Source organism: Suncus etruscus, chromosome 11 (genome assembly GCF_024139225.1).
Source record: "Suncus etruscus isolate mSunEtr1 chromosome 11, mSunEtr1.pri.cur, whole genome shotgun sequence".
In the NCBI taxonomy this organism is placed as follows: Eukaryota; Metazoa; Chordata; class Mammalia; order Eulipotyphla; family Soricidae; genus Suncus; species Suncus etruscus.
Window position 1 is genome coordinate 26,122,024 of NC_064858.1, and position 27,606 is coordinate 26,149,629.

At 39.7% G+C, this 27,606-nt stretch overlaps 1 protein-coding gene across 1 annotated transcript in view; it reads right to left on the minus strand.

The window, feature by feature from the left end:
- The window catches only part of ETNK1 (ethanolamine kinase 1), a 46,574-nt gene extending 37,279 nt beyond the window's left edge, over positions 1–9,295 (minus strand). The window contains exon 1 of the mRNA XM_049783855.1: positions 9,007–9,295. Within this exon, the coding sequence (XP_049639812.1) occupies positions 9,007–9,162 (156 nt within the window). The 5' untranslated portion in view covers positions 9,163–9,295. The remainder of the gene's footprint in view (positions 1–9,006) is intronic.
- Between the last annotated feature and the right edge of the window lie 18,311 nt (positions 9,296–27,606).

A 27,606-nucleotide genomic window follows, 5' to 3' on the forward strand; every position in this document is an offset into this window, starting at 1 on the left:
CCTCTCACTGTTGCCTTAGTAAATTCCCTTAATTTTGCAAGCTGTTGTTATATACTCATATTTACATATATTGGACAGATGCACACACTTCAAACAACCAAACGGACATCATTGATGTCACTGATAGGTTTAGAAGAACTACAGAGTGTCACCTCTCCAAGGACACTGACCCTAACAGTGAAAGTTAGCCACATACTTGCAGTGAATAAATTCCTAGGGTAAATAAATAAATGCATGGGTAATATTAACAGTTGTAAAAATAACTCATGTGTAAATAAGGACAAAATGTCTGCATAGACCAGGGGCATGGTTCAGCGGCACAGTGTGTGTGCTTCTCGTCTGAGGACTTGAGTTTGAAACTCTGCATCAAAACCAAACGCATACTGCAAGGACAGTCAATAGTTAAGATCTGGTTTCCTAATGAGCTCCAGGGTAGCATTCATTTTTCTTTTGGTTATGTTTTTTTTTTCTTTTCTGCAGGAACCAAGTCACTTTGAAAAAAAGGTCACATTCATGAGGAACTACCATGGCAAACACAGACCTTAGGCTCCACCACACAGAAACATCACAACATATAAAGTTACTGCAATCAACAAGGATCTGGACAAAAACAATGTCATTACCAGAATGGAGACAAAATTAGGATGTTTTTCCAAACCACAAGAATAGTCAAATACTCTCTCCTCTAACTTCAAACAGCTTTTTTTCCAGGCCCAGCTTCCTGCTTTCAGCATATGGATCAGATAAGGATGCCTGAGACAGACTCTCCACTCCCTCCTTCCCAGAAGCAAGTCTGGCATCTCTGAACCTTCCCCAGCAATGCACCAGATGAAGCCAACGCCTATACTATCACCTTCGGAACTGTGATTCCCACTCTTTCCCCATGATTTCTCCTTCACTGTAGTGAGTCAATCATCCAATTTGTCCACAATAAGTGGCTTCCTTTCAACCAATATAAGGACTTTGGGGGATGGTAGGGGGCAGGGCCCGTAAAGAAGGAATCTGGACCACACCCAGTGGTAATCAGGGGCTACTCCTAGCTCTGTGTTCTAAAGGTCATTCCAGGAGACCATAATCAGTGCTACAAATCAAACCAGGGTCAGTCACACACAAGGCAAGTGCCATAGCCCCTATATTTTCCTCCTTAAGAACACTGGCTTTAAAGATGTCCAATTTGCCCTTAATCCCTTAATGGACACCATCTCATATATAAATCAAAAAACAAATACAGTGAGCCTTCTAAATGTACAGCTAAAATATACTCGCTTAACAAATGACTGTAGTATACTAAACTTAGCATAAATACAACATTCTACCTAAAAGGAGGGAGACAAAACTGATACAGGTCCTTTCATGGGCTTGACTTCGAGGTATGCTAATGCTATTTCTGAACAAATTTGACTTAGGGCATTATTTTAACAGAATAGTCCTGCCTTGTTTAAAAAAAAAAATGACTAGGGCCGGAGAGCTAGCACAGCGGTAGGACATTTGCCTTGCAAGCAGCCAACTCAGGACCAATGGTGGTTCGAATCCTGATATCCCATGTGGTCCCCCGTGCCTGCCAGGAGTGATTTCTGAGCAGAGAGCCAGGAGTAACACCTGAGCGCCGCCAGTTGTGGCCCCAAAACAAACAAAACAGCAACAACAAAAGACTAATTCAAAATACTCTTATTTTGTTAACTGGCTTAACTGTCAGTATTATCAAGAGTAGGTATGCACCAATGAAGGAAGAGGTGACACTTGGGAGTGTGGTAATGTTTTCTTCCTGAGCTGGATCAACACAAGTACTAAATCTATAATAATTTATGTTCCAGTTATTTTTCTGTGCTCATTTCAGCGCCTGACTTTTATAAGAGTAAAAATATTGCATCATCTTATAGCCCATCAACTAAATTAAAGATAACTCCTTATAAAAAAGAGTCAGTCACAAGAAACAAAAACCTAATTCTCTGATTCCTTAAGCATAGGTCTCCTATTACTCCCCTTTCTTAGTCCCTCACAGAAAACACAAACCAAAAAACCATGAAGTTGCCTCTTCCTTCAACTGCAAGCAGCCGAAGTTCTGCCTGTATCACACATGTCCCATCTGTCCATCTCTCATTCTCACTGGGCACCAGGGCAGCTCATCTGGACCAGCTGTAACAATATCTCCAACTTCTGTTTCTCTCGGATGATTTTAACAGAATACACGGAAGAAATGTAACTGCCAACTAATTCAGAGCATACACTTTTGTAAGATTATAACAAGCCTTGGGGCCGGAGCGACAGCACAGCAGTAGGTGGCAGTAGGTCGTTTACCTTTCATGCAGCTGACCCAGGACAGACCTGGCTTCCATCCGGCTTCCCATATGGTCCCCCAAGCCAGGAACAATTTCTGAGAGCATAGCCAAGAGCAACCCCTGAGCATCACCGGGTGTGGCAAAAAAAAAAAAAAAAAAAAAAGAAGCCTTACTGAATACTTGAATACTCTGAATACTTGATCATCACACACTGGGCTCTCTTCTCTTCTCTTCTCTTCTATCATGGGTTATTTTACTCATCTTTTCAACTGTGTGGTTTTAAGCCACAATAATGATTTAGCATTCAGATAGTGTGTGGTAAAGTACCAGTTTAAAAACCACTGACCCAAGTTATCACTTTCACACCTATTCAAGTTATCACTTCCACACTTCAACTGACCCAGCCTCCAAGTATACCTGCTACTTCTTTAAGGAGGACCATCTGCTTACAAACACTCCAGGGATAGGGAAGGCAGGGGGAAAGAAACATCCCAGGACCTCCCAGAGCATCTTATAGAAGAAAATGCCATCTCCTACAACAGGCACACAACTCACTTCCATCTACTCCTTTATCTCAAACACCACCCCCACTTCTTTTCTTGCCCACAGGTTCTTTCCTGCCTCAAGGCCTTGATCTAGCTTTGTGAAAGTTATTTTTTTGCCCAGGACCAAATGTTTCACCTTCCAGTCTAATCATATCTCTCTTGCAAAGTTCTGCTCAAGTCCATCCTCCCAGGATACTGCTGAATTAGCATTGTGGCTAGTAGGGGAAAAAGTAATATGCCAGGCTTGCTGAAGTTTAAGCACTTCTGATTCCTTCAGATCATTATTTCAACTTACAAATGAGCAGGTAGAGAGAAGAGGCTGGAGACAAGAGAGGAAGGTGTGTAGTAAAGAAATATTTCTTTAAATAAAGAAATAAATAAAGAAAGAAAATAAAGAATTTCGTAATTCCATTTCATTCTCAAACTATTTTCTAAGACAGAGGTAATCCCATGTTCGAGATTTAAAAATATGCCAAAGGTAACAAATGACCAGGATTGATATCCTAAGAAAACTTTTCCCTTCACAGCATTTTGAAGCTTCAAAAAAATAAAATGAAGCAGTATGCATAGTCCAAATCACTCAGGCATTAACATCTAAAAATGAGCCAGCACATTTGGTTCCTGACTTTATGGTCCCATTGCAACACAATACAAGGGAGGCTGTCAAACATTACACATCTCTCTCTGCCAAGGTCAAGATACTCTATGTCCCTGCTCACAGACTTACAACAAAACACTGAAAAAAAGAAGAGACTATGAACTTGACCATTGCATAAAAAAAACCATCAGGGTGAACAAAAATCATAACCCTTATGGTTTACAAGGCTCAATATTCCTATTAATGTTGGAGCTGTAACCATAGTATAGTGGGCAGGACGCTTGCTTTGTACTCAGCTGACCCGGGTTCAATTCATGGCACCACATATAGCACCCCCCAAATCCCAATTCAGGTGTGGCTTCCTCACTCCCCCTGAAAAAATGTTTCTTATAAATACCATATCCTTCTGGCACACTTAATGCATTGCTTAAACTTACCTAAGACTAATTTGTGTATTTTAATTAGTGTATTTAAACTGAGCGGCTGTATAAATTTCTATTTTATTTAAGAGTAATATCAAATATTAAATATTAAAGTTAAAATAAAATGGTTCATAGATTTTTAATAAAATAACATGCGAGGAAATGGTTCAGAAAGTTTGCCTTGCATGTGTAGTAAGTCCCTGGGTTCATTCAATCCCTAGCACTGCAAAAATATATACATAATATATATAATGTTTTAGAAAAATACCTCCAACATAGTATTAAAAGGAAACAAGAGGGGCCAACGAGACAGTGCTCTAGGTAGGCCAATTGCCTTGCATGTAGCCAACCCAGATTCAATCCCTGGCAATCCCAAATGCCACCTCACTCCATCACAACCTGAAGTGATCCCTAAATACAGAACCAGGAATAAGCTCTATGCATCACCAGAAAAAAAAAAAGTGCGAGAAATATGAAAACTGCTATGTAACCTAAAAACTTACCTTCAAAATAGTGAAAACTAAGAATTCCAAGGTGGGAAGGAGGGAATGCTTTTTGATTGGGGAAGCCAATATAGAGTAGCAACTCACTAACAGTAATCGTCATGAATGTTTCTTTCATCCTCACAACAATCCTTTGAACATAGAGATCCATTTTATATCTAAGGATACTGGTACTTGGGTTTTAGCCAGTGACCTCACTGAGTCTGTAATGAGAACAGATAGGCTAGCTGTAACTTTCATCTTCCTACGCTACCCCTCAAAGTTTTGCTACCATCTACTACAGATTCCAAGATAAAAATTCACAGTGGGGCCAAAGAGATGATATGATAGTACAGAGGTTAAGTGTTTGCCTTGCTTGTGGAGGATCCCAGTTCAAATCCCCCACACTATTACAGTTTCCCTACATGCCACCACAAATACTTCCTTAGCACAGAGACAGAAAACTGGTCCCTGAACACCACTGGTATAGAGGTCCAAAACTACCCCATTCCTAGAATCAAAATGATCGATGACTTTTAAAAATACTGGAATTTCTAAATTCTAAAAAATATTTTTTATTCTAAAATATTCTAAAAAATTCTAAAATTTAAAATTCTAAAAAATAGTTCTTCAACTATTTTAAAAGGAAAAGTAAACACTTTTAAGTCTTCTTATTGGGAGAGAGAAGCAATGGGACAGAAGTGACAGAACAGTGTGGCAGAGGGAACAAATTCCTTTTATATACCAGCTCGTATTTCTGAGAAATTCATTTTATGGAGGAGGAAGAGAGCTCAGAGGTCAGGAATCTATCTGAATTCCAAGCACAAGGTCCCAAGCTTGATCCCTGGTACTTTGCCTCTTCCTACCCCAGGGAGAAGCCTGGAGGCTTCTGAGCATTGATATGTATCCCAGGCTGACCCCAGCAGTGAACTAACAAACCAGCAGTTGACCAAGTCTCGCCACAATTAAGTCCCTGTAAGGCCCTAAGCACTGTCTAGGAGCCACCCAAAGATAAACAAATAAAAAGTTCCTTTCACACATATGCCTTAATCATATATTCCTTAACCACATATGCCTTAATCATAATACACAAACATATACTTCTTGATCAGAGAGCTGTAATCCATAATCCAGGTCCACCATTTAAAATCTGCAAATTCAATGTAAATAACTACAAAATCCATACTAAAGGTCTACACCTACCTCTCAGAACTATTGGGAGGTTGTGAGACCAGAGCTCCATGCAGACTGGAACGGTGTGACAGTGCTGACTGGTGTGTAGAGCTGCTCTATTCTAAGAGACCACTGTCCCGAAAGCTCATACACCACCCCCATTTTACAGTTTCTTTAATTTTAAACATTTTTTGGGGGGGGAACTGGGCCAGAGCGAGAGCTCGATGAGCAAACCAAAGCTCCATCCACAGCACAACATATGGCCCCTGAATGCCTCTTAGGAGCTACTAAGCAAAGAGGCAGAAGTGGCTCCACAGCAGCTCTGGGTGTGGGCCCCCAATACAAATCTTGTTTGCTTTTTGTAAAAAAAAAAAAAAAAAACAACAAATGATTTATTTGAATCATCATGAGATATATATATATATATATATATATACGTATATATATATAGTTCCAAAGTTGCTCATGATTGAGTTTCCGTCATGTAACGTCCAACACCTTTCACTACTGCACATTTCCAGCCACTAATGACCCTAGGTCCCGCCACCACCTGTCTCTATCCGCAACACAAATTATTTTAAATGTAAAAAACAAAACAAAACAAAAAAACTATCATTCCGTGTTCATATTTTGAGCAAAGATGAGATCCTATAACACTGTAACGTTTTTTGTTGGCTACTGGATTTTCTTGTACATACAGGCAAGAATTGTCAATTAATATAAATTTTATTACCAGATGAAAAGGTCATTCTTTTAAAAGCAGGGCTAAGGAGCATCCTGTCTATGGGCTGTCATCCTGTAGTCAACTCGGGTGGCAGACACACACACTTCTTGTCAGCTACTACAGTAGGATCATAAATGGGCCTTGACAGAGAAAAGATATCCCCACTCATCACTCTAAGGCAAATTTTAAATCACGTAAAAATATATATATATAAATATATATATATAAAATTATAAAGGAGGCAGAGAGATAGAACAGCGATAGGGCATTTGCCTTGCACGCAGCAGATTCAGGATGAACGCAGGTTCAAATCCCAGCATCCCCTATGGTTCCCCATGCCTGCCAAGAGTGATTTCTGAGTGCAGAGCTAGGAGTATAATCCCTGAGTGACGCCAGGTGTGACTAAAACCAAAAAAAAAAAGGGGGGGGGGACTATACTAGTAATTCCCAATAGTTTTAATCTGTTAACTGAGTCAAATTTCCCGAACAGAAATAAGATCTATGATTTTATCTCTCGATGTCAAAGGAAATTAAAGCAAATCGCAAAGGAAAATACTCCCATTGAGACTGAATCATGAAAACCCTGAGGCATCAAAAAAGCAGAGTATGTCAAATGACAAAATACTGAGAGAGTGAAAAGCATCACTATGTTGTCTGGATGGACGCTTTGCTTGCACTTGTGTTCTTAACTAATAAGCTTCCTAGTACAAATACTAGCATAGTATTTGCCCTTAGTACTTAGAGACAAAATTGGATTAGGAGTCCAAAGGTTTTAAAGTTTGGACACAGTAAAAAGATAACATTCAATCCCAAGAACTTTCTAACCATCAAAAGCAGTCGGAGATTACCACATTTTAGGCGCATACACACACTTTTTTTAAGTTGATATTATGGCTTTGTATAAAAAAAGAAAAAACTAAGGCAGCTACTTTGATTGGGAGATTAAATGATACATTTAAAAAAAAAAAAAGTAACTTTTAACCAGGTACAAAGCTCCCTCAAGGTAACTATTACTCCTTTTCGGAGAAAATAATATCAACACCAACTCCTTTCCTTCAAAGCCCCACCTTCAAAATCCCTGCTTAAAAACTGCGTCTGCCATACTCAAGAGGTTACTAGGAAGCCTAAAATTAATATGTTTAATTTATAATTGCCAGGATACAAATGGCTGCCATAAGAACTTTCTCTTAATAAACGACAGATCAGTTAATGAATAACACACTAAAGGAGTGTGGAGTTTCAACTGGATGTTTTAATTAATTTCATTTTCTTTAATTAAGGGAAACTTTTTAATCACACATGAAAATCACTTTGGAATCATATACCCTCTACTAACAAAAATTCCCCTCTTGTTTCAATTACTAACAATTTTTCCCCAAAAACACGTAGCAATGTGTTCAAAATTCTTTTAGACATTAAGAATTGAAACTAGCACTCAAGTATCAGCAACAGTTCTGGGCCCTGGGGCACGATTCATGTTTTATTCATCTTTTATCCCTGGTTACTTTAGTAATGAACCTAAATATGGTTCATAATATTCCTGGAGACATTAACCTACACACACACAGGCACACTGGATCGAGGACTTTTCTATAGACTTCATGCAAATGTTTTCATGCCACTACTGACATTTGCAAGCCCAATATTCCAGCATTTCGAATCTCTCTTGTGTCTGCCAGGGCAAAAGCAGTTTCTTTTTCTCTTGTATTATTCTGCGTGTTTTGTTTCTGGGGGAAAAAAATTAATTTTTGGTAACAGTTCCTGAAACTATAAAACCTATTGAAAATAAATAAAAGTGTTCAAAATAAATTCCATCATATCCAAGCCTAACTTACTAGAAACTATGTATTAGGAAACGCCTGGATTCTGAAAGGGATCTTTTTCCTCCCCCAATTTTTTTGGCCACCAGAGGCTCAAGAAGAAGAAGAAGAAAATAATGTTTTTATTCACCAGCCTTTGATGGGGGGGGGGGTGTAAATTTTCAGAGTGTTAATTTTCCAAATAAGACAAGGGGGCGGGGGAAGAGCAGGGCAGGGCAGAGAAGGGGAGATCCTTCCTGTAATGTGGATTCGAATTAAAAGAATAAAAATACTGTAAAAAGCACAAGGGAGAGAAGCGATTACTTTGGGGGTGCGCCGGGGGGGGGGGGGTGAGGGTGGGGAATCTGGCAGCCTGGCCAAACCAGGGGGATGTGCAATGATGATAATAAATAAAGCTGAATTCAGGCATCCATGAGGGGGTGTCGGGGCGGGGAAGAAGAGACAGGGCGCGAGGGGGTGCAGCACCCACCGACCTACCTGTGTACCAGGACCCTAAGGAAGAAAGGCTTGAGAAAAGGTGGTGGGGGGGGTGGGTCTTTTTTCCAGCAGTTGGGTCAAAGGGGGGAAGATCTGAAGCGAAGTGGGGAATGTAAATGTAATGTGTGTGAGGCAGAAACGGGGTGCGTCACCTCCTCCAGCCTGCTGTTTCCAAAGCCAGCCAGCCAGCCAGCTAGAATCAAACATACCTTTGTGGGGAGGGGGAGGTCGAGGGGGATCCCCCCTTTCGACGATCTCGGGGTGTGTATGTGTGGGGGGGGATAGCAGTGACCTTCAGTGAGGTGACCCCGACCAAGACAGCCTTTTTTTTTTGGGGGGGGGGGGTCAAGTCCTCGACCTCGGAGAAGCGGGCTGGGCTGGGAGGGCTGGGGAGGGGGGCTCAGCCCTTCTTCATTGAGCCCTTAGCAGCCCGCAGGCGGGCGTGTGCGTGTGCGTGTGCGCGTGCGCGCGTGTGCGATCACCCACCTGCAGGGTCACCTCCTGGGGGTCCCAGTGCGGCCTGAGGTGCTGCAGGAGCCGCAGGGCCCCCTCGCGGCAGCGCCGCTCCTCCTGATCGGGCACCGTCACGTCCAGCTTGGGCACCTCGGGCGAGCCGGGCGGGACGTGGATGTAGTTGGCCATGGCCCACGCGACGGCGGACACCACCACGACGGCGACGGCGACGGCGACCACGACAAGGGCGGGCGCCGACAGGCTGCTGCTGGGTCCTTCCGTCCCGGGGGACGCCCTGCGCGGACGGACGGACGGAGACACGGACGGAGAGGAGACCCGGGCGAGCGGCGGCACCGCTGACAGACTGACGACTGGACAGCAGCACCGCTGCCTTCACTACTCCGCTGTGCGCCTCCGCGCCGGCCGCCGCGGAGCATGCCGGGACTGGCCTGACGCGTGCGTCACGCGCGGGGCGGGGCCAGGCGTGACGTCGCCCACGTCGCCGCAGCCGCATCCGCGCGGGGCCTCGGGCACAATGGCTTCGCCTGAGCCTGCGGGCGAGGCTGAGCGAAGCGCGATCTTCGAGAGATGGGGGAGCTGCGGGGTTTGTTTTTTTTTTTTCGGAGCAAGAGTGTGGATCCGTTTGGGGATGAAGGCCCAGTTTTATTTCCAGGATGTTGGGACGCGGCCTAGAGGAACCCCCGAGACGGATGAAGATGGATTGCCTCCCCTCAGATTTTTTGGGGAGGCCTACCTGAGGCTTGGCTGACCAGGCTTGGATTGGAATGGGATCAACTGTTGAGTTTTGACATGCTGCTGTTTGCGTGTGCGCTGGGGACCGCAACTGTGTTATGGATTGGGTTGGCCACTAAAATCTTCATTCGCAGCATCCAGAGGGCATCGTGTTTGGAACAGACTTAGGGAAGTTCTTTGGATAAGCGACGAAGAGACTTGGAGTGGTTTTTATTTATTTATTATTATTATTATTATTATCATCATCATTATTATTATTATTAAAGGCCAGATGTTTTTGGACCATTCTGAGAATGATGCCTAACACAGGCAGATAGATTCTCATTTGAGGGCCTGACTGCTTATTTCAGTCCTATCGATTCCCAAATGAGCCTTACAGCTTGGTGTTTCAGTGTCTCCTAGCAGTTGATCCCATCTGTCAAGACCATACAGAACATACTGGAAACTAAATCATTCATCCACAACTGATATATTGGAATCTCCTCTTTCCCAAACATCGACCTTTCCCTAAAAAGTCTGTCCAAATGGATCACAGACTTCACTGATAAAAGGCGAAAGTCTTAAGAGAATGTAGAGCAGGAAATCTAGGCCGCCTAGGGTTTGGCAATGAGCTTTTTTTATATACAAGACCCAAAATACAATCTATGAAAGTTAAAATGATGACTTGGGCTTCAATCAAATTGAAATTCTGCCCAAGCTAGCAAACATGTTTTGCAGAAGAGAGGCTTGTGTTCAACCCCCATGCCCTAGGCCTAGGTATTACTAAGAGCTAATCTGAATGCTGCTGGATGTGTCCCAAAATCAAATTTAAAACTTAAGATGGAGGTTCGGGCGGGTGGGGAGGGGGGGACACATTTTACATGATGAAAGGCAAGGCTACTGGGTGGGAGAGAAAATATTTGCAAAACATCTGATTTTGGGGGCCCAAGCAGGGGCGCAAGTGGTAAGGTGTCTGCCTTGCAAGTGCTAGCCTAGGACGGACCACGGTTCAATTCCCTGGCGTCCCATATGGTCCCCCAAGCCAGGAGCAATTTCTGAGCACATAGAAAGGAGTAACCCCTGAGCGTCACTGGGTGTGGCCCAAAAATAAAAAAAATAATAACCACCATATCTGATTTTTTAAAAAGAAGTTTGACTATGGCATTGATAGCTGGAAATGATCACTAGACAAGAACTGGATGCTGACAGGATGTATGATGCCCCTTCAGTAACACTATTGCAAATAGCAATGTCCAAAAAGGAAAAAAAGGATGATAAAAGGAGAAATGTCTGCCATAGAAGCAGAGGGAGTAGAAGGGAAATGAACATTGGTGGCAGGAAATGTACACTGGTAAAGGTATGGGTGTAAGGCACTCATTACATGACTGAAAAATCATGAATAACTGTCACTATCTCACGGTGATTCAAAGAATTTATTTTTATCAAAATTAAAAAATACTAAAAAACGTTTGTATCTAAGGGAACAAATTACTTTTTTAACTCAATAATAGGAAAACAACTTAGTAATGGACAAACAAACAAACAAAAAGAAATGGACAAACAGACCAAAACCTCTTCAAAGATAAAGAGCAAACAAGCAAATGAACATATATGTTCAGCATCAGGCTAATAACGATTTGCATCTCAATAGTGAAATGCCACTGCATACCTATTTGAATGGCTAAAATTCAAAATACTAACAATGTCTTACAACAGCCAAAGATTTGGAGAAACTGGAACTCTCAATGGATGGTAGATGCAGAATGGTAGGGCTGCTTTGAAAGATTGGCTGGCACATTCTTAGACAGCTAAACAATATCTTTCCTTTGCTCTACAGTATGCACCTCGATATTTACTCAGTTGAGCTTGGAAGGCCCCTGGAGCCAAGGAGCTAGCTAGAGATCTTGCTTTACCTGCAAATGTCAAGATTCTTCCCTGCCCTGTTGACTCCACAAGGATCAACCCCCATGGAGATAGGAAGTAGCTTCTTAACACTGCCTTCTGTGGTCCCAAATATCAACTAGAAAAAAAAAAGTGTGTCCTTCAGTACTGTTCATAATTGCTAAATTATCAGCTCAGTGGGAAAATGGTGAGCTAGTAGGCAGCCTTGAGCCCTTTTTCATTTAATACCTTTTTTTCTAAGTGCTACCAAAAGCAATAGAAATGTGACAGAAGACAAGATAAAGGGCAGACATTGTTACTAACAATATTGCACTGCTAGTTCTGGTGACACATTTGTTTGCTTGCTTGTTTTTGGGTTTACACCCAGAGGTGTTCAGAGCTTACTCCTGATTCTATACTCAGGGATCACTGCTAGCAAGACTAAGGAGACCATATTGTGGAGCCAAGGATTGAACCCAAATTGGTCACATGAAAAACAAATGCCCTAGGCCCTACCTGCTGTATTTTCTCTAGCCCCAAGAGATAGGATTTTCTGAACATTATATATATTGGGTTTTTGAGACACACCTGGTGGTGCTCAGGAGTTACTCCTGGCTCTGCGCTCAGAAATCGCTCCTTGGGGGACCATATGGGATGCTGGGAATCGAACCACCATTTGTCCTGTGTTGGCTGCATGCAAGGCAAATGCCCTACCGCTGTGCTATTGCTAGGGCCTGGAAAAAGCACTTCTTGTTGCTGAGAGAGCTAAGCTAGATCCATGGCACCACCCACATGCTCCAAACCGGATGCTGGCAAGAGTTTGATTTGGGAAGGGCCCAACAAGTAAGTGTCACCACACAGTGTGCGATCTCTGTGTTGCACAGTGATGCAATATGCAAGCATTGGCATCAAAGTGTGCAACGTCAGTGAACATAACAAAAAACTGCACCGTGGCCAGTACTCAAGCACAGGATCTGAAAGCATGCCTCCCTCAAGGCTAAAGCAATAGTATAGTGGGTAAGTGTGCACACTTCCACACTGCTGAGCCGGGTTCTATCCCTGGGATCCCATATGGTATCCTGAGTGATTCTTGAGTCCAGAAACAGGAGTAATCCCTGATCACCGCTGGGTATGGTCTAAAAATAAAACCATAAAAGCAGAGCCTGTCTCCCCCACAGCTGAGTGTGCAAACAGAGGCTCACCTGCCCTCACCACAATCACCACCAACAGAAAGAGAAAAGAGAACAAAAGAATTCACAGTCAGAGGTTTGATTCACAGTAGAGTTGTCAAACTATGCTTAACCCTCCAGCTAACCACTTCCCTAGCCACTTGCCAAACCATCAATTATCTTTGGTTTCTTAACAAACTCTTACTTTGCCACAGGGCATCCATAAAACAATCTAGCATCTTACAACACATTATCTACAAGAGAGGAGATGATTATGAAGATATTAAGTACTCAACTCCTCTGCTCCCTGCCTATAATTCTGGAGCTGCTACCTTGCAGAACTAGACATCACCGGTCTCCTGAAATCTTTCTCCAGAGCTTTGACCTCTAGTACTCATCTTTCTGGAATGCACCTAGGTTTCCATAGACTAGATTTACTTCTCTTTTTTCAGGCATTGTTAGAACACCTAATAAATTCTGCCTATGCCACCCACACTGCAGATTTAAGTCATAAAGATTGTGCCACATATTAAAAAAAACCTAGTAAAACCTTTCATAACTTGTTATATAATGAGCGTTTTTGTTTAAGAGAATGACATGATTGCCCGATAGAAGCCCTTTCTAGCTTTGACCAGAAAGGTTTAATTATAATGAAGTTGACTTTCACGGCTAGAATAACAATATATAGAATTGCAGGAGAAAAAAATAATCTGTGAAACAAGATGATGTGGGCTGGTCTAATAACTAGCTCATCTACCAAATTGATGAAAACATGTCTAAAATGAAATGAGTCTTGCATTCCTAATAGAATTGGTCTGTTAATATCAACAGAGAGTCAGCTGACAATTCAGAAATACCAAGCATCTAAGGTGCCTAAAGTTCAAGGTCACGAGTGCTTTCCTTCTGCAACTCCCCACTCAAAAATAAATAAATTAAAAGGAACCTCCCAGTGCTTTGATTTTCAAAGCTGCGAAGGCAGCACTAAACATCTAACAAAAGGCTCTGCTGCTTACTTGTGTCCCGAGTTATAAGAATTAATGAATATTTAGCACAATCAAATATGTCTATTGGGGCTTGTTCTCACTTGCCTCTTTATATATTCTTAGAATCAGAAGCTACTATTTCACAAAACTCATTAACTCTTTGAGAGCAAGAATTCTAGCACTTTTCTCTATTTTGTTCTCTAGTTTTCTCTATTTACAGAGGTTGGATCACATCTGACAATGCTCAGGAACTATTCCTGACTCAGGAGTCTCCCCTGCTAGGCAGGGGGTAGGTAGGGTACCAGGGATTTTCTTACCCTGTACTGATACTCCTGTCCTTCATTTCCTTCTTTATAACCACCATTACTCAAGACATGACTTGCATATTATAAATAATGAACTTAATTGGATAGAGAAACCCATTAAATCTCCAGATTTAACCATCTATATTGTAAGCATAGGGGAAAAAAACATCTTTGTAAAGAACTTATCTGAGTAATGACAGTGTAGTATATTTTATATATCAAATTATATCATAAGCCTAAAATGAGATAAACAAAAAAGATAATAAAAAGAAAACCCTAATATTTGTAGATATTTTGGCATAATTTTGAATGTAAAATTTGATTTTATAAGTAAGATAAAGTAAAATAACAGAAAGAATGTTGAGAAAACATTGGTTTAGCAGTCTGGTTTTGTTATTTTTTTTTGTTTGTCTTTTGCTTTGGGGGCCGCACCTGGTGGTCCTCATGGGCTACTTCTGACTCTGCGCTCAGGAATTACACATGTTGGTGAACAGGGAACCATATAGGATGCCAGGGATAGAACCTGGGTCAATGGTCTGCAAGGAAAGCTCCCTACCCACTGTACTATTTGCTCTGGCCCTAGCAGTCTATTATTCAAGATATTATTTTTTTTTTTTGGTTTTTGGGCCACACCCAGTGGTGCTCGGGGGTTCCTTCTGGCTCTGCACTCAGAAATCACCCCTTGCAGGCTCAGGGGACCATATGGGATGCCAGGAGTCGAACCGGGTCCATCTTGGTTGACCACGTGCAAGGCAAAAGCCATACCACTGTGCATTCTCTCCCAGCCCCCTCAAGTGGTATTAATTTTATAAAGCTCACAGTGCTAATCAATAGCTTATCTTAGTTCAGTATAAATTCATGGCAAAAACCATCATTTTAAAGTAAAGAAATTGTATTTAGTTTCCTTAAATCCTGATTTTTGTAATATGTTTTTCTTTTTAATCAGTAAGTATAAGTACTTATTTTTTCTTTTGTTTTTTTAGTTTGGGGCCCACATCTGGTGTTGCTCGGGGTTTATTCCTAGTTTTGTGGACATATATCACTTCTGGCTCAAAGAACCATATGTGGTGGTGGGGATCAGACCCGAGTCAACCTCATGCAAGGCAAGTGCCTTACCCATTGTACTATCTCTCCAATCTCAGCAGTTAATAATTTTTGAATGATAAAATGGGTAACAGTCTAACTGATGTGCACAACAGTTACTGAAAGTTTGGGGGAGTCAGGGATGTAGTTCAAGCAATAGACACATGCTGAGGATGTGTAGGGCTATAGATCTGAGCCTCTATTCTACATTTCCCCCACCACCAAAAAAAAAAACATCTCTGAATATAGCCTAATGGTCCTTCAGCACCATGAGTGAACCATACAACAATAACAAGGCAAATGGATTTTGTACCCATAATATACACTAAACTATTAAATATGTTAAACCACTTGTTTGAAACCATTTCAGTTTGTTCTCAAACACAACTAATTAACACTAGTTCTTACTTTTTGTTTGCTTCTTTGATTCTCCATAAGAAGTGTTTGGAACAATGTTTTGAGTTGGAAGAAGGATTTCCAAGCAATTGGGAATAATGTGGATTAATGTCTACTACTTGTGTGTGTACCACATATAAAACTATATCTAGTACTGATCACTTTTGTCACCTACCAATTCTACTCTGTATTGTTCCAAAGGATACACTTTTACTTACTTGCTCTTTGAAGCATGCTTACATAGACTAGAGAGATAATAGAGGAAGCGAAAAGGAACTGAGCTTTTTTAATTAGTATTTCCATGAAATTTGAGCAATTATTTAAACCCTTTTCAACTCTTTGTTCCTTTACAAAACTGATACTAATGAATATGCCAAGATGATTCAAATAGATATTTGGCAAAATATTTAGAAAAATGCCTGATCTTTCTAATTTTTACCTGTATGAGATGATATCAAATGAGATGATCCTATTATTGCTGGATAGTAAGTTAAAACTACCCTGAAAGTGGTTCACATATTTAAATCAGAGTTCAGGAAAAGATTACTAAATCTAGAGCTGAATGTTGACATTGGGGTATGGGTAACCTAAAGCTACTTCTTTCTCCTTTTCTGAGCCTGAAAGTATATATTATGCCAGAATATTAAGAACCTAGTTTCTCTGGTCCTTTGTATTTCACCAAGTCCTCTCACATTACCTTCCTTTTCTTCCCTTTGTTCACTTTAAAGCTTCCCCACGTAACTTGACCTGCAAAGAGCACAACAGCACAGAAAGAGCAAGCCATACTGTCTGGTAGCTCAGGGACAACATTGATAATGTCGGCAAGTCAAAGGAAAAAGCAGATTCAGGAAGGACAATTATGAAGGATTCACAGGTAGGAAACTTCTGAAGACAACTAACAATTCACCAAGAGACTAATCTTTTAGTAAAGATGGCCTGGATCTAAGCCCTTTATGTATAAACTGGTGAGATAAGCCAGAAAAATTATAAAACCACCAAATAATAGATTGCCAAGCCATGCAGTAATAACTATAAAAAAGAGCTTAAAGAACTGAGAGGAAATCCTGATGGCTTAAAAAAAAAAAAAAAAGCAAGCCCTACTCTACTAATTAATTAGCTTTTATGGTGGCTTCAGTCCATTAGTGATAATTGGGAAACAGATTTTATCTCTCTGGACTTCAGGAGATGTGATGCTTCTTGTCAACACACATATCATTTAGGGTTCACTATTATGGGAGAAATGGACTGGGCAATATATCCAAATGGTGATTGATAGCTCTGCTGCCTAACTATAGGCTACTTATTAGTGTGTTAGATTTTTGATATACTATATGAGTCTTTGGGAGAGAGGAAGGACCCATATCCAATTGTGTTCAAGGCTTTCTTCTGGCTCTGTGCTCAGGTATCACTCCTGGTGGGACTCCAGGGACTATATACAGTGCCTTGGATTAAATCATCATTGTCTATGTGCAAGACAAGTCCCTTCCACTGTAAAAATCTCTCTAGCTCAAGACTGTTTTTAGGGGAGTGGGAGGGGCAATAGTACACCTAGCCATGCTAAGGAACTACTACAGCATATTGTTTAGGGATCACTCCTGACAGTGCTTAGGTGACTATACAGTACCAAATATTGAACCAAAGTCTTCTGCACTGCAAAACTTGTGCTATAGCCTTTTTAGGGATCTTCCCATTTTATTTAATATTTTTGGAGGAAAGCATACCCTGAGATGCTCAAGGCTTTTCTCTTAATTTTGTCCTTAAGGATCACTCCAGACTGTGCTCAATGCCACCATATATGATACTGAGAATCAAATCTAGCTTGGCATTGTTCAAAGCAAGAGAGCCTTGACACCTGTACTCTCAGGCCTCTCAAATATGAGACATTTTTTTTAAGTAGCAGTTTCTAGTCAATTCCACACTGCTGAGTCAGTGCTCAGAAATAGTAAAATGAAACCAGTGTAAGCCTCCCTGACCCAAAAATCATATGTCTGAAACAAAGTATAAGAAGTGATAACCTCACAGAGCTCCAGATAGAAAAAATTTACAGTTAACCTGGGAAAAGAATGGGAAAGAGGCAAAATGGTTTTTTAAAAAAATCCATGTATCTTAAAGTGTCCTAATTACCTATAAAAGGAATACAAAATTTATGTATTCATGTGGCAATAAATCACTTCTTTTACTGTTAATTAGATTTTGAGCCAATCACAACAGTGAGCATTAAAGCAGGAAGTGGCCATATTAAGCAAAAATAAAAATTGTTCAGCTGAGATTGAAAATATGGGCCCCAAATTGAGAAGGAAATGGTTGTGTTTTTATATTTTTAGATGATATCTTTTTTTAAGCACCATGATTACAAACATGTTTGTAGTTGGTTTCAGTCAGGAGGTAGTGAGTTTGCCTTGCATGCAGAAGAATGGTGGTTCAAATCCCGGCATCCCATAGGGTCCCCAGAGCCTGCCAGGAGTGATTTCTGAGCTTAGAGCCAGAAGTAACCCCTGAGCACTGCCGGGTGTGACCCAAAAAAAAAAAAAAAAAAAGAATACTCTCCTTCACCAGTGCAACATAAATAAAATTACATCCAAAAGGAAATGAAAAAGGCACTAACACTATATGTACAATAGAACCCAGGGACAGCTTTGTGGCAGAGTACCTGCCTTTGAGTACATGAGGTTGCTCTCCTAGCACATGCCTAGAGAGATCCTGGTGGCAATTGCACCACCATCAAGTGTGTGACCACTGGTCTTTGAAACAATAACAATAGCAACACAGGGGAGAAGAGAAATAATGGACATGATATGAGCTGCTGTCGTCACAATGTACTGTAACAGGTGGAGTTATGACTCTAAGTATTCTGTCTTCAAGATAGGAAAAGCAATAATAAACTCTGTATTTCTCATTTTGAAAAATACCCCAGAGTGGACAAATGACTGACAGAAGAGAGTAGGGTTGGCAAAAATCCTATAAACTCAATCTAAGCTCAGTCAAGACTATGCTATATGCCATCAATAACTCATTTGGAAAACTTCCTTTATTCAAATGACAGCAAAGAGAGTAACTATCCAATAATAAGACGTAAAAAAAGAACCTTTTTCCTATGCTGTGTGCTGTTTTCTGTTTCACTTTTGTTTTTAGAATGCAAAGAGTCAAACCTAAGGCTTTATTAGGCCTTACTATATATGCGGAGCAAAATCCTTTAAAAGTAAACTGCACACCTGACACCTTTAATTGTTTTTAAATATCATAAAAGTAACAGGAGAGATTATTTAAAGTGTTGGAGAATATTCCTGACATGCCCAAGTTCCCAAGATCACATGCAGCAGCACTATCAGGTATAATCCCAGAAGTCTCCATGCACTACAGATATGACTTGTATTAATAAAATCAATTTTAAAATAATGTGATAAATAATTTTCTTGTTGGTTTTTATTTTCCCTTCACCTTTAAATGTTTATAGCATTACCTCCAGATGAATTGGTCAGGTTCCAGAGAGGTAGCAAAGTGGTTAAGGCTCTTGCCTTATATGCAGCCAATCAGGGTTCAATCCCTAGTACCTCATAGGTTCCCCTGACCACAACAAGAGAAATATTTGAGCACTATTGGGTGTGGCCTTAAAAACAGAAAGCCTACAAGAAAACAAAACCTCAGAAGACTTGGTCAAAAATAAGTTACCACTGAAAGCACAAGCAGCCCCGCGCTACACCCTACACCTCCTGACAGAACTGTTCCACCTTACACTGAACTCATGTAATCTGACCAGCTGAATCATGTCAGGTGAGAGCAGACTATGAGGCTGAAAACTTTAGGAGTACTCCTGGAATGGGGCAGGCCTAACCCCACCCACCCACCTCCCCTGAAAACCCAGCAGCTTCCATCCACACCCACCATCTTCTTGGCAGAAAAATGACCTAGCTCTTTTACTAAGCACACATGAAAATGATGGGTCATTGACTCTTCTAAGGTAGACGGGCTGGAAACTCTGGGGATATTTCAGAATGGGTTGGAGCAGATTCCCCTTTCTACATGAACCACAACAGCTACCGTCACACCCAACACACTTGACAGAAATTTTTCAACTCCTCAATTTAATCTCATCAAACTGCCAAGCTAGTAAATTTGTTTCAGATCTATAGATTCTGGACACCTAAACATTTCATGATAGTGTCAACCCTGAAGGATAACAAGAAATTTCATGGGAAAGAGAAAACCACCTAGCTCAGTGAGCCTAACCATAGACCTAACTAGCACCAATTACACCCCAATAAATACTGAGATACTAACTTTAGTAACACCTTGGAGAGATAGAAGGCTCAATTATTTCTAATTAACCCTTGTTGATCCTAGTTTTTATCATTTTATTTTTCGTGTGTGTTATAACAAACAATATGAAGTAAATTTGTTTGTGCCTGCAAGAGGGCAGGCTAGAGTGCTGGGTGGAAAACTGTGAATACTAGTGGAAGGAAGGTCACACACTGGTGGTGGTGGGGTCGGCGTTTGAACATTTAATGTGTGAAACAACTGTACTATGAATAACTTGGTAGAGCACAGTTTTGTAATAAAAAAGATTCTTATAAATAACTCATTACATTTACAACACATATTCCCAATAATCATAATTTTTTATGTTTTCCCATTTAGCAACTTTTACATCTTTAATTTTTGAACGTTGCAAGATTTTTCAAATCTCTTGTTTTTCATCCTAAATATCTTCAACTAATTATAGGACTTTGAGCTATTTGAAATTTGACACTTGAAATTAATATACTCAAAGCATAAGTAACTTGTGCAATGTCCATGTAATTAATGTCCAACTAATTAAATTTACAACTTGCTAAGTTATACTATTGAAATGAAAAAGTGCTAGACAATGCAAATAATGTGGTCTTAAGTTTACACAGAAATGTGGATTGGGTAAGTCCTTGCTTGCCTTGCTCACAAGGAGATATGTTTAATTCCAGACATTTCATAGGGTCCCTTGTCCCCACTAGGAGTGACCCTGCAAAAAATGGATATGTGTGGTTTGTGCACATAGTATGTGTGTGTGTCTGTGGTTTGTATGTGTATATGTGTGTGTATACAGAATAAAAAGAATTAGGAGGAATAATATTACAGCCCCTAAGGCATTTGCATCGTACAACGCCTATCTGGTCTCAAGTCCCAGCATCCCATAAAGTTCCCGGAGCCCACCAGGAGTGATCTCTGAGTGAAAAATCAGGAGTAAACCCTGAGCATCCCTGAGTGTAGCCCAAAGGAAAACAAGACAAAACAAAACAAACAAAACATATTGTTAAGCAAAGACCATAACTGGCCTTTTCTTTTTTTTTTACACCCTTTCTATTTATTTTTTCTTGATTATTCATAATTGGCATAGAAAGGCTGTTTGCCTTAGGTTTACTTGCCTTTTTTATAATTGATCCATGAAAGTGCTTTATATATCTTGAGTATTAATCCATTTTTAGAAGTTGGATTTGAAAATCCTTTTCAACCTATAGGTTGCTTTTTCATTATGTAGATTGTTTCCTACAATTTTTTAGTTGGATATAATTTCTCTAATATCTTTCTTATTTGGGTACATATGCTTTAGGCACCATATTTAGGAAATTATTGCCAAGATCAATATTATGAAGTTTCCCCTGAATATTTTTCTTAAGAATTGTAGTGTTGGGGTTGAAGCAATAGCACAGTGGGTAGGGCATTTATTTGCCTTGCATACCCAAGTTCCCCCGAGCCTGCCAGGTATAACTTCTGAGTGCAGAGTCAGTAGTAACCTCTGAGTGTGCTGAGTGTGGCCCAAAAAACAAAAAGAAAGAAAAAAAGAATTATATTGTATAAGGTCTTTTGCCCACAATATTTTATCACTTTGAGTTCATTTTTATAAGTAGTGTAGAAAAGGATTTATTTCAATTTTTTTGCATGTGATCAGTTTGTTTTACATAGGGTTTTCTCACTTCAGTATATCAGTGACAGTTTAAAAATGTTTTATTGAAGTTAAATTGCATTGTGATATTATACAGTTTTGGAATATGTATTATATTGATTATAACTGTATATAATCCATTATGTTCACCACTAAAAATGGAACCAATAAAAATTGTCCTACCTTTGAGGACAAAATTGAAACTACTAAGTAGATGGTGGTATGGGGAAGAAAAAGGAAGTCTAGAAGTAACAAAAGGACGGAGGTGACAATTCTTAGGTATTTTAGTGATGCTACAGGAATGATACTCTTGTACAAAATAAATCATTATAACCTTGTTATCTAAAATATAATAAATATGGTCTATAGGCTGAGAACTGAGAGACGAAAGAGTAAGTGGGTGTGGAGAAGAAGGTAGGCACCTTGAGATCATGAAAAAATTCTTTTTGTTTTTGGGGCTGGAGAGATAGCATGTTTGCCTTGCATGCTGAAGGATGGTGGTTCAAATCCTGGCATCCCATATGGTCCCCAGAGCCTGCCAGGAGCGATTTCTGAGCAGAGAGCAACCCCTGAGCATACTGGATGTGATCCAAAAACCAAAAAAAAAAAAATTCTTTTTGTTTTTGAGCCATACCCAGCAGTGTTCAGGAACTACTCTTGGCTCTACACTTAGGTATCCCTCCTGTTGAGATTCAGGAGACCATGTGCAGTTTTAGGATTAAACCTAGGTGACTTAAGAACCAGAGAGATAATACAGGGGTAAAGTATTTACCTTGTATACATTTGACCCCAATCAAACCCTAGTATCAGATATGATCTCCTGAACACTACTGAGCATGGCCCCAAATATAAATAGATAAATACCAACCATGCTTACCATGCTTTTAAAAAGTAGAAAGAAGAGACAGAACTACTCTTTTAATTTGGGTCATTTTTTATTGAAAGCTTTCCTGCGCACTTATGAAAAGTAGAGCAATAGCTGTTAATGTGCTGACTCCATTAGCAGAATAAGAGCTTGACAAACATTTAGATGATACTTGTTTTTTTGTCAGTGGTATCAGATGCTACAAATAGAAATGAGTTCATTGCAACGATAGGGTTTCCCACCTAATTTATAAAATTAAATTCTGTTTAAATATCTCAGCATTGAAACGCAATTTTTGCAAGGATCATTCAAATAAAAATTCTAATAAGTCACAACACTGTGATGATTATAACTATTCAGAAATTTGTGGTACAAGAATATAATCTATGTTGGTGTGTGTACAATGGTAATGATCGTGAACAAACATATATTTTATAAGAAGAACTAATGGTGTTAAATAAACACATGAGAAGAAGTTAGCTCAATATTATTAATCACTAGAGACATGCATTTAAAGCCACAACGAAGAACTTTCATGTACCTGTATTGATTTGCTTCAGCCACAGAACACCACGAACTGTGGTGTTCAATGTGCTATGGAAATGTGCTTTTTGGAGGCTGGAAGTCAGAAATCAAGGTCTGGCATATGAGCTTCTGATGAGTTTACCCATCTTGGTTACCAAATGGCATCATGTTGCAGTGCCTTGACCTGACCTTTCTTGTGTGTGTGTGTGTGTGTGTGTGTGTGTGTGTGTGTGTGTGTGTGTGTGTGTGTGTGTTTTGGTATCTGTTCCTCTTATTCCAAAGAATTTACCTTGAACTCAGCAGACCTGAGTTTAATTCCCCACCCCACCTCCACAGCAAATATGGCCCCAAGTACCACCCTGGATCATTTCTGATCACAAAGCCTTTGAGCACCACTAGATGTAGTTCAAGCCTTCCCCACCCCTTCCTATCACCAACAAATAAAAAGAAATGACAATATAATACTTAATCATTCATAAAACTGATATGGAATGCATTGAATAGTGTTATGCTTCCTCCAAACCCTATAAATATTGACATTCTAGCTCCCAGAATCTCAACTTTAGGGAATAAATGTCATAGATTGAAGATTCCAGGGATGCATTTGTGTTTGTGTTAGTTTGGTTTTGGGACTATACCTTGTGGTACTCAGGCCTTACTTTTGGCTCAGTACTCACAGATCACTCCTTATGTGACCATTAATATTTTGAGTATATAATTCAATATATAATATAATATATAAAATATAATACTGATATAGTTGAGTTGGAGTGATAATTTAAAGTTTCTTTCAGCATGTACCTTAATTCAGGAAGCTTTTTTTTTGTTTTTTGTTTTTGTTTTTTGGGGGATCCCACCCGGCAGTGCTCAGGGGATACTTCTGGCTCTGTGATTAGAAATCGCTCCTGGCAGTCTCGGGAGACCATATGGGATGCTGGGATTCAAACCAATGACTTTCTGCATGAAAGGCAAGCGCCGTACCTCCATGCTATCTCTCCAGCCCAAGGAAGCTTTTTTTTTTAATGAAAAGTTTGAGTAATATTCTTGTATACTTATCCTTACTTTCAGGAAACAGATGCACAAAAAGTAGAGAAAAATGAGCAAGGCTCAAAGGGCCTGAGAATCTGTCTTTCTGTCCTGTCTCTGATCAACTTAACTGGTTCATTAGACTTCAAAGTAAAGTTCTAGGGAATGAACAAGAAGGTAGAGCTAGTCAATTTTTGACCACTCATAATATATTAGTGTTAAATTAGAATATTAGTACCTCATCAGAGCTACATTGAATATAAAATTTGAGTCACTGCTCATATTCATTTCTTAAATAGAGTTGCTCTTTTTCAGTCAGCTTAAGCTCACCCAAATGAGAGACTCTGAAATACCTAGAAGCGACTTACATCTATTTTTGTTAACAAGAAAGAAAATATGGTTCAAAGAGCTAGCACAGAGATAAGGAAATTACTTTGCTTATGGCTTATCCTGGTTTGATCTCCAGCACCACATATTCCCCAAGCACCACCAGAAGTGATCCCAGAGCACAGAAACAGGAGTAAACCTGAGCACCATTGGTTGTGACCAAAACACAGAAAAAGAAAAGAAAAGAGGAGATGCTTGGACTAAGACCAAGTTTGTTCCTTTCAATATATTTAATAAATTTAAATAGAGAGATGGCTCAATAGGTAAGGGTACATGCTTTTATGTGTGCCCAGATTCTAATCCAGGCACAACATGACCACTTCTATGAATATGACTTCCAAAAAGAATTAAATAAAATATTTAATAAAATGTATAATAAATCTAATGCTCCCCATTTTCTCCTGTGCTGTGGTTTGTCTCATATAACTCAGTGTCTGCCAGAGTAGGCAATTAATATTTCTTGAAAGGGAAAAGATTGTACATTTATTTTGTCTTGTTTTGATTTTTTATTTGTTTTTTATTTTTGTTATTTTTGCTTGTTTTATTTATTTTTATTTTATATATTTTTAAATTAATATCTTTTATTTTTAATACCATAATTACAAACGTTTGTAGTTGAATTTCAGTTATAAAAAAGAACAACCCCCTTCACCAGTGCAACATTCCCACCACCAATTTCCCCCAATTCCCTATTCCCCCACTCCCTGCCTGTATTCTAGACAGGCATTCTGTTTCTCTCACTTACTATTATTGTCATGATAGTTGTCAGAGTAGTTATTTCTCTACTGAACTCACCACTCTGTGGTAAGCTTCATACCATGGGCCAGTCCTTCCAGCCCTCATCTCTATTGTCTCTGAGTATTATTATAATAATGTCTTTTATTTTTCTTAAATCCATAGATGAGTGAGATGTCTATCTCTCTCCCTCTGACATATTTCACTCAGCATAATAGTTTCCCTGTCCATGTACATTTATAAAATGAATAAAAGGCTATTATAAGCTTCATATAAGCTACTATAAGAGGTGTGAATTCTGAATTCATATATTCTATATATCATTGATAGCCTTGGAATACATTGATAGATAAAAACATTAACGAGTTTCTATAATCCCTGCAAATGAGCAGTAGGTTCTTCAGTTTCTATTTCAATAGACTCATACTAAAGAAAAGTCTCCATACTTCCCTCACAAGATGTCTGACAAGAAAAAAGCAAAGTTTCCCTTGTCATCTTAAGCCCCAGAGACCACTAATTGACCAACATGTTGGAGGGCACACAGAAATGTGAATTCAAAACTACTAAGAGAACAGAAAAAAACAAGGATTAGGACACCTGGTCCAATGCATGGTACCACATGGAGTCTCAGGTCTGACCAGAAAAAAAGGTACATGAGGCTTTTTTTATTTTCAAGCACTGCTAGAGTGGGTGACCAAAATCAAAAGTCATGTATTATTCTGGGGCCTTAGTATAGTGGGGCCTAGCATTATCAGAGGATATACACAATATGGTCAGGTTTTCCTGGTTGGCCCAGATAGCTAAGTATCACTGGGAATGTTCCTCAGGGTACAGTCTGGGAGGGCCTCAAGTTAATTGATTATATATAATTAATTGACTATGTCTGAACAGTTCGGAAATCTGACTAAATGTGTGTTTTATAAGGATAAGAACCATATCTTGGTTGTTCTTGTTTCCCTTACTACAATACCTGATAATAATGTTTAGTTAATTGATTAATTCAATAAGTCACCTCTAATTCCCATCACTGAGAAGTTGATGTTTCACAATTTAACTAGTCTGTTTTGGAAAGATGTTGATTTGGTAAACTTGAAGTTGTGAAGTGAGGCATGTGCTAAATTGTTAAAATTGTCCTTCAAGGTCTGAGATTTGCCTAGCAGAGCTGATCATTTATTGCTCACCAAACTGATGACACAATAATAGCTAAAATGACACTAAGATGATGAAAATTATCAAATTGGGTTGACTTTTTGAAGACCATACTGTTTACTTGTTAGTGAATCTAGTACTGAGAAGTCCAAGAACAGTTAGTTCTAAGAGACCTGAAATTCCCCAGGAAGGTGATAGCGAGCTCAGTGGTGGAATATGACCTAAGTAAGGCTTGCAATTCTACACCAGGGTTTAACTTCTTCAATTAACTCATTAACTATTTGTACTGTAAATACAAGTGCAAGATGATTCTGAAGTACCTAAAGAGATTAATAAGTGCTACTGAGAATTGAAACATCTTCTAGGCTTTGATATTATTAGGACATTCTATCACTGTTACTGAGCTAGTCCCTCAAGTTTATTTCTGTGTGTAATTATTCCCACTTCATATGTGCTTTAACTAGGGCAGTTAAGCCTTAACTGAACTTTGTTTTGTGATTCATTTCACTGGACGAAGGAATTTTTAGTTTGGCACATTCTCAAATATGTGGGCGGAAATATTCCTTCAAAGAAACAAAGAACAAAAGTACAGCGAGGTAAAAAGAAAAAGAAAAATTCTATAGAAAAGGCAAGCAGAAGGTTTATTTCAGATTTTTACATGAGAGAGTATTATAGGCTTTCAGATTGTTCTGATAATTAAGCTGACATTTGCCAGATTATTGGGAGAAAAAGAAAGTTTATGCTGTATCTTGGGGAGAGTTTTAATCAAATACATGAAACTCTCCTCAGCAGCCAGGGTTTGTGGCCCGAGCTCTCGGGGAGGAAAACAAATATAGAATGAAAAGAATAGATGTGTGAAGTATACATTATCATACAGATAATATTTCCTGGAGTATTAGCTCTGGCAATAATTCATTTCCTCGTACAGGTCTCCTATCTAGATTCTTTTAGGCGATTAAGGAAGAGTTATAAAACCTTCCTGCCCCTTTCCTCAGTGATCACTAAGGGGCTGGGTGCTCTTCAGGAAGCACAAGTGACACTGGTTTGAAGCTCTGCCAACTCCTTGTACCCAACTTTGTCTCACATCTTTCATGTGTCCATCTACTCAGCTAGCAATTCAGAATCCACTATAAGGCAGGATCTAGAAAAGGAGATCAGTGACCTCCTTAAAACAGTGGTGATAAAGGAAGTTGAAGAAATAGTACAGCAGGTAGGGAACCTGCCTTGCATGCAGCCTACCTGGATTGATCCTTGAGTAAAGTGCCAGAAGTAAGCCCTAAGCACCACCAGATATGGCCCAAAAGCTAAAAGCAAAAGAGAAAAAAAGTCTTAATGGTAGTTAGTACCTTTCTAGGTCAAGTTTGTTTGGAAAAGCCCTGGCCAACATGAACTTTTGGAACCTCATCTGCCATGGAAAAGGCCTGGGGGAATTTTAGTTGCTTTTCTAGCAAGAGATTCTGCTTCCTGCATCATGTCTCAGTGA